At 42.6% G+C, this 8,291-nt stretch overlaps 1 protein-coding gene across 1 annotated transcript in view; it reads left to right on the top strand.

The window, feature by feature from the left end:
- Window positions 1-2,426: 2,426 nt before the first annotated feature.
- LOC309401356 (serine protease 33-like) overlaps window positions 2,427-8,291 on the top strand; it is a gene marked incomplete at its 5' end in the record, with an annotated part of 35,050 nt that continues 29,185 nt past the window's right edge. Inside the window, one exon of the mRNA XM_081970426.1 lies at window positions 2,427-2,766. Coding sequence (XP_081826552.1) covers window positions 2,427-2,766 — 340 coding nt within the window. The remainder of the gene's footprint in view (window positions 2,767-8,291) is intronic.

Genomic DNA, 8,291 nt, shown 5'->3' with positions numbered 1-8,291 from the left:
ATGGTGGTGCAGTGGTTAGAATGCAGTACTGCAGGCTAATTCTGCTGCCAACTGCCAGCAGTCCAGCAGTTCGATTCTCACCAGCTCAAGGTTGACTCAGCCTTCCATCCTTCCAAGGTTGGTAAAATGAAGGCCCAGATTGTTGGAGGCAATATGCTGACTTTGTAAACTGTAAAGTATCGTGAAATAGTATATAAGTCTAACTGCTATGGCTATTGCTATTAAGTTTATCTTTAGCCTTGCATGTCTCTGTGGGGGCTTTCTCTGCTCTCCTCTTATGCATGTGCACAGCCATTTTGCTCCAATATATCATGGTGAACTGAAGCAGCAATACCTGCTCATGTAAAGCAGGAGTGCAGCTGTTGATAAAGCAGCATTATGACTCTGGAGAAAGATGATATTGTTTTCATAATTATAAACTATGGACATTATGAATCAAAATCAGAATTGTTTTGTGTTGTGTCTGAACCAAGCAATCATAAGGTGTCAATCAACACCAACCGGATGCCTGGATTGGCTGATTCATGTAGGCGTCACCAGAGGGAACTAACGTTATTCTGGTTGGTTGACGGTTTGACAGCTGCTATATAAATAGCTGTCAAACCAGAGTTCACTGTTATGCATAGATTGAGTCTTAATAACGCTGTTACTTTACCGGATCGCCTCAGCATCTTAATTAACAATTAAGTACATAATACTGGTGATGAAGGAGTTGGCTAACGTCCACGCAGTACTTCTAATTATACAGAGCTCAACTATACCACAGAATGTCAGCTCTTCCGAGTTTTGCCCCCTTCTCCGCTCAAAAGGAGTCATGGGAGGCTTTTCTGGAAAGATTCGAATGTTTTTTGCAAGCACATGATTTTGCTGAGGTGTCAGAGGATAGAAAGAGGGTTTTTTCCCTCAGTGCTTGTGGACTGGAGATGTTTAGTATGGCCAGGGCACTATCTGCTCCAATGCCTCTTAACACCGTTCCGTGGGATGTTCTAATGACTAATTTAAAACATCACTATTCCCCCGCTCCATCAAAAATAGCACAAAAACATGCTTTCAGGCAATGTCTACAGCGGGAGGATGAATCAATCTGTCAATACGTGGCCAAACTCAGACATGACGCTATTCCTTGTAATTTTAAAGAACTGGATGATGCTCTTGTAGAGCAATTTGTATGCGGAGTCAGGGATATTAGGCTACAGCATCGGCTCTTGGCTAAACCTGAATTAACATTACAAACAGCTGTAGATGAGGCTAGAGCTGCTGAGTTGGCCGATAAATCTACATCTCAGATTCAGAGTAGATTCACTGGGACCACTCCTCCGTTTTTATCTTCTTCCGTAAATCAACAAATAGAACAGGACGTTGATATGTCTGATGATCTTGAGCAAGTTGGCTGTATTCAATCAAAATTTTACCTCAGAGGCGAGCCCGCCAAAAAACTAAATGATGGCTGCCTGAGCTGCGGGGGCAAGCACCTCCGTTCGACCTGTCACTTTAAACAAGCTGTGTGTAGGCGTTGTGGCCACCTAGGTCACATCACTGTAGTTTGCCGCGTTAATTTACAGGATCAGGTTCAGAATGACAGGAACCCTGGCAAACGTTTCAGCAAGCCTTCACATTCTTTTCGTAATGACTGTTCTGCTGTTAACACTGATGAGTTTAATGATGAATGGATCGTTCAATCCGCTTCAGAGCAAAACACCGGTTCACCAAAACTCTTTATTACTGTTCTTATCGAAGGCAAACCTTGCCGAATGAAAATAGACTCTGGATTCACCAAGTCAATAATTTCCTGGCCGTTCCTGCAACAATTAATTTGCTCAATCTCCAAAGATCAACTCCAAGCCTCTTCCTGCCGCCTACACGACTATCAAGGCAGCTTGATTCCCATCTTGGGAATCGCCTCCGTCCATGTTGAATACAAGTCATTTAAAGCACAGCTTTCTCTCGTGGTGGTTGCCAAGCCTCTTGCTACGCTGCAGGGTCTCGAATGGTTCCAGCCCCTTGGACTGTCCATTTCTGGCAGGAACTCTATACCCTGCAGTACTGACTTTGAGACTTTATTAACTGAATTTGCTGATGTATTTGATGATAATTTAGGTAACTACAAGGGCAAACCTATCTCTTTTAACTTAGACCCTAATGTTCCCCCTATAAGGTTGAAACCCAGGAGGCTTCCATTTGCCCTTAAATCCAAGGTTGAGGCTGAGCTTGATAAATTGGTAGCTCAGGGGATCCTTGAACCAGTTGAATATGAGAAATGGGAAACCCCTATCGTTGTCCCAGTTAAGCCAGATGGGTCCATTCGTATATGTGGGGACTATAAATCAACGGTAAATGAGGCTCTGGATTCGCACCCATAACCCGTTCCTGTCATACAACATCTGCTGCACTCATTGGGGAGAGGGTGTATTTTTGTCAAATTAGATATGGCCCAGGCATATCAGCAGGCATTTCCTGTGGATCCGGCATCTGCAGATGCCCAGACTATTGTAACTCACAAAGGGGCTTTTCGCTGCACCAGGCTGCAATTTGGTATTTCTGTCGCCCCAGGACTTTTTCAAAGCCTTATGGAGCGACTGCTCCACAGACTGGAGGGGGTGGTTCCATACTTTGATGATGTGTTGATTGCGGCCACCAGCAGGGCGGATCTCATCGTCAAAGTGCGGAACGTGTTGTCTAGGTTTAGGTCTGCTGGGCTCAAGCTCAAGCGTACTAAATGCCACATGGGAGTCCCTTCCGTCGAATTTTTAGGATTTTTGATTGATAGTAAGGGAATACATCCCACACCCAGCAAAGTTGAGGCTATCCATCAAGCTCCAACCCCCAAGTCAAAGCTTGAATTACAAGCTTTTTGGGGGCGCCTAAATTTCTATGCTATGTTTCTTCCGCACAAAGCTTCCGTAGCGGAACCATTGCATAGACTCCTTGATAATTCAAAGGTTTAGCACTGGGGCCCTAGGGAGGCTGAAGCTTTTCAAAATGTTAAGCATCTTCTTACTTCCTCATCCGTCCTCATACAATACAATTCTAAACTTCCCTTAACCCTGACTTGCGACACTTCCCCCTATGGGATTGGGGCTGTTCTAGCTCATCTGTTGCCATCAGGGCATGAAGCCCCTATTGCATTTTTTTTCCCGAATCTTATCACCTACTGAACGCAATTACAGTCAGGTGGATAAGGAGGCTTTGGCGGCCATAGCAGGTGTTAAACGCTTCCATGATTACCTGTATGGCCGCCACTTCCTCCTGGTGACAGATCACAAACCCTTACTGGGAATCTTGTCTGGTGATCGTCTCACACCCCCTATTCTTTCCCTAAGGATGCTGAGATGGTCCAAATTTTTGGCCGCTTATTCCTACAGGTTGGAGCATCACCCAGGAAAACAGGTAGGACACGCTGACGCGCTGAGCCGTTGTCCGCTGCCGTTAAAGGCTCAGGACCCGGCTCCTATTTGTCCCGTATTAGCTGTTGAGGAGCTCCAGTTACCTCTAACTTCCACAGATATCGCAGAGCATACCCGCCAGGATCCCATTCTTTCTAGGGTTTTAGACTGGGTTCGCAGGGGCTGGCCGGATGAAGGGTTGGATAGCAGTTTTGTTCCCTATGGGAGGAGGCGTCTAGAGTTATCTATTATGCAAGGATATTTGCTTTGGGGTCATCGAGTTGTAATTCCCAAGACTCTTCAAACACAGGTATTGCAGAGGTTGCATGAGGGCCACCCAGGAATAGTATACATGAAAGCCCTTGGCCACAGTTACGTGTGGTGGCCTGGCCTGGATGAAACTATTAAATCATGGGTAAGCCGTTGTCCTGATTGACAAACCGCACGGCCAGTTCCGGCAGCGGCTGAACCTAGAGAATGGGAAGCCCCTAAGGGTCTAGGTTACACCTCGACTTCACTGGCCCAATACAGGGTTCCAACCTTATGATTATAGTAGACTCATATTCTAAATGGGTGGAGGTGGTACCCATGTCCAGTATAACGGCCGAGGTTTCTATTAATGTCCTTAAATGGATTTTTGCTTGCCATGGGCTACCGGATGTCATAGTGTCTGATAATGGCCCCCCAATGGACCTCGGCCTCCTTCCAATCATTCTTAGCTATGTTAGGAATCCAACAGGTGCTTACGGCTCCATTCTACCTGGCCAGCAATGGCCGAGCAGAACATGCGGTCCATTCAGTTAAAGAAGCTTTGGCAAGAATGACTCATGACACGTTACGTGACAAAATCTACCAATATTTGCTTAATCAACATTATACTCCCTGCCCAGTAACTAATCAGAGTCCAGCAGAACCTCTGATGGGCCGAAAACTCAGAACCACCCTTGGCAGGTTACATCCAGAATATAACAACATACCAGCGATTCCAAAAAAATTACCAGACTAGGCAGTTCGAATGTGGGGACAGGGTTTTTGCGCACAATTTTGGGGGCCAGCCAAAGTGGGTTCCAGCAACCATACTTGAAGTAACAGGACCCTGTAAGAACAGGATCCTTCTGAACGACGGAAGGCAATGGCGGTGTCACATCGATCATCTGCGCTGCTGCGAAACCTCGATTGAACAGCATCCTAACGAGTTCCTGCCTAACGATGACAATTTCCACGCTGCCTGCCGGCCAAACCCGTTCACATCCCTCACTTCCCCCATGCCTACAACGACACATCCGGCGCCAATCCACCTACCTGTTGAACCCCAACATCATCCCAGGGCGGAGTCATCACAGCCCTCTAAGGAGCGTGCAGTACCAGAGGGGCCGGACATACCAGTGTCACTGCCGCCAATGCCAGCACAGGTTTTGCGTCGTTCTGGAAGGATCCGTAAACGTCCAGCATATTTATCCAACTACGCCTGCGCTAACTTGGGGGAGAGAGGTGTTGTGTCTGAACCAAGCAATCATAAGGTGTCAATCAACACCAACCGGATGCCTGGATTGGCTGATTCATGTAGGTGTCACCAGGGGGAGCTAACGTTATTCTGATTGGTTGCCGGTTTGATAGCTGCTATATAAATAGCTGTCAAACCGGAGTTCACTGTTCTGTTCTTGTTATGCATAGATTGAGACTTTAAAAAGCTTTACCGGATCGCTTCAGCATCTTAATTAACAATTAAGTACATAATATTTTGTCTTCATTAAATTTTCCCTATTGTTCAAGTCAGGCCTTAAAACAATTATATAACATTTGGGAAGAAAGATGCAGCCCAGCAAACCAGCACTAGAGGCCAAGATGGAAAATATCTCCACTGCCACTATGTACTTCCCCTTGGTGCTCAAATGGGTTGGAACAAAGGATATCCAGACACTGCAGAAGACCAACATGCTGAAAGTGATGAACTTGGCTTCATTGAAAGTATCAGGTAGTTTCCTGGCCATGAAGGCAACCAAGAAACTAATAACAGCCAAGAAACCCAAATAGCTTAGGACACTGTAGAACATAGTCACAGAGCCTTGGTTGCACTGCAGAATAATTTCTTCAACTACTGAATCCATGTCAGTGTTTGGGAATGGGGGAGAAATTACTAGCTGTCCCACTAGTAATTTTCCATTTTCATCAAGTGATACTTTGTCCCCAGCGCTGTTGTTAAATGAAACACCTTTTAAAAAATGATATAGCTATGTGGGTGGGGAGAGACAGGGAGATAGATTAGAAAAAGAAAAATTATATGTATTTTTCAGGAAAAGCAATGGACATCATGGGCTGATAAAAACATAGTCAAAAGAAATGAAAGCCTGGGAAGGAAATGTAAAGAGACTTAATTATGCAGATATAGGATGAATCTTTTAGTCTCAAAAATAATGATCTTCCAAAAGACGTTGAGTCAATTACCTGCCATGAATTTAAATTCTTAAGGTTCAGTCTTCCTGCCTCTGCTGTTGATCTTTGTCTAAATTTGGATGAAGTCATAGCCTTTAATGGGCAATGGCATAGACAGAATTATAGATGCTATAGCTGTGACCAATCAGGTTCATTTTAAAAAATGTTCCAGGAAGATCTTCTAGTTTTATTTTCCCACTGTAGATATCTCCATTCACTTCATCCATATCTGAAGTTTTAAATACACAGTTGAAGGCTTACTGCCAAAAGTCTTCAATAAATCCATCTTCTGTGCTGGGTGGATTTTTATTTAAAACAAAAGGACTGAACCTTGATGGGTTATTAGCCGGAATTGTGAAGGATACAGCACCGAGGATTATTTGGGCATCCCTGTCATGTTGATAAACATGTGAAGTGAGTTCAACCTGAGCTGACAATATCCAGACTTTGCTTTTGTTGATCTTATCCATCTTTTCTTTTCTTTTTTTTTTTTTAATAGATCTTGTAAAGGGGGTGGCTCTTTGAAACAGTAGGTGATGATGTTCTATTGACCACTAGGAGGCAGTATATGACCAGATTGAGTATCATCAGATATTGAATCTGAGGATTTTTCCACACTAGTAAGGATGGACTTATGTTATGAATTGAAACAAGAAAGAGGCAGTTCAGTATATTGCAGTAACCCAGTGCTTCTCAATTATTTTCTGTCATGCCCCCCCTAGGAAGAAGAAAACATTTCGCGCCCCCCGCGCGACTGTAAATAGTATCATTTGTCTATAAAATTGTTATAAGTACACCTCTGCATAACACTGTATCCTTATTAACGTATAAGAGAATAAAAAAAGAAAGAAATGTGGATCAATTTACAACAAAGAATAGCTTTATTAACTGTAGCAGAAAAGATTTAAAGGAGCACAGGATTTAAAGGAACACAATATTAAAAAAAACTTTAACCTGCAAAACAAAAATATATAAAATAATTTGAGCTGAGCCCCCCTTTACGGAGCCTCGTGCCCCCCCTGGGTGGCCCGCCCCACTATTTGAGAAGCACTGCAGTAACCTGATTAGCTGCACATTAAATTTCCCCCAGAAGGTATTTGAGGATTAATATTTTATCAAAGCATTTACCTTTGGAGGGAATAAAGAAAAATGGTCTACAATGGAATGTGAGTCATTCTCCTTTATGGGGAAACAGAAAAAGATAATGTCCCTTCATTCAAACCAGGAAATGAATGAGTTGATCCTCAGTGTTAAAATCAATGGGCTCTTTAGGAATAAAGCTGTGTAGTTTTCTTTTTATTTTAAATAGAAAGTGGGTTTTATTCATCTTTTCTTTCTTTCTGGGACCAACTTCTTTTCATGATGGTCAAACTTTATATGCATCCAGAAAAGGTCAGATAGGAAGCCTAATGGCTAGCAATGAAAAGAGAACAGAAAGTCAGGCAAAGTTGCAGAGAAGTGAGTAATATTTCATGAAGAGAAAGAATAAACAATGAGGCTAATCAAGTCTCTTATAAACATAGTATAAAGATTAAACATAATCTTTATCATCAAATGGAGAACAACTTCTTTGTACAAGGCTGAGACCAAAAGGCAATTTCACAGAAATATGGGGATATGAAGTAAATAGAACCTGAAATACAGACTCTTCTTAACTGTAAGATGGAAGTAATATACAGCACTTAGAACAGCTTGACTTAGAAGACCTTTAACTTACTTTGTCTCTAGGGAGATTTCGTGTTTTCTTCTCTTTTTTTCTGGGAGGGGAAAGCATTTCTATTTTGTGCCTGTTTCCCATTCAGGTTTTGACATGAACGATCAGTAGATGTTGCAAGTGGCAGTAATTGGCAACCACAAGATATCCAAATGATTGTTGGTAACGTATGTTGACTGGCTTTAATCTGTATGATTCCCAGAAAGACATGTGTCTGACAAGCTCCCTGTCCTTTGCTATCATTGTTGTTTTAGATTTTTTTAGATTTTAAAAGGAGAATGGCAACCTGGCATGTTTCAGCGCTCTGGACCTCACACAGACCCCAGAAATAGTCTTTAAAAATATTCTGGAGGGCTGCAGATTTATTTTTTAATTATTATTATTTTTTGCCTTCTGATAAATGGATTTTTTAATAAAATGTTTGGTTAAATATTCTGGATGGTATCCGTTTCATGAGTTACTCAAAACACATTCTCAAATTTTCAGACGTATTCATTAAGGTTGGAGGATCGTGTTTGATATATAACATGCACACCTGGTCCAAAATATTGTGCTTGACAGGATAAGAGAACAAAGGGTAGATCACCACCATTACTTCTAAGGCCAACATTTTCAAATACCTTGCTGAACCATTATGCAATCTTTGTTTGTCCTGCTGTCATCACCACCTCACAACATTGCTAGAAGTAGTCTTCAGCTATAACCATGTAAATCTGAAACTTTGCCCTTTTGCAAAGAGGGATGGGCTTTGATTACACACT

This window comes from Natrix helvetica (assembly GCF_964273705.1).
Source record: "Natrix helvetica genome assembly, chromosome: Z".
Taxonomy (NCBI): Eukaryota; Metazoa; Chordata; class Lepidosauria; order Squamata; family Natricidae; genus Natrix; species Natrix helvetica.
This window is presented reverse-complemented; position numbering and strand designations above follow the sequence as displayed.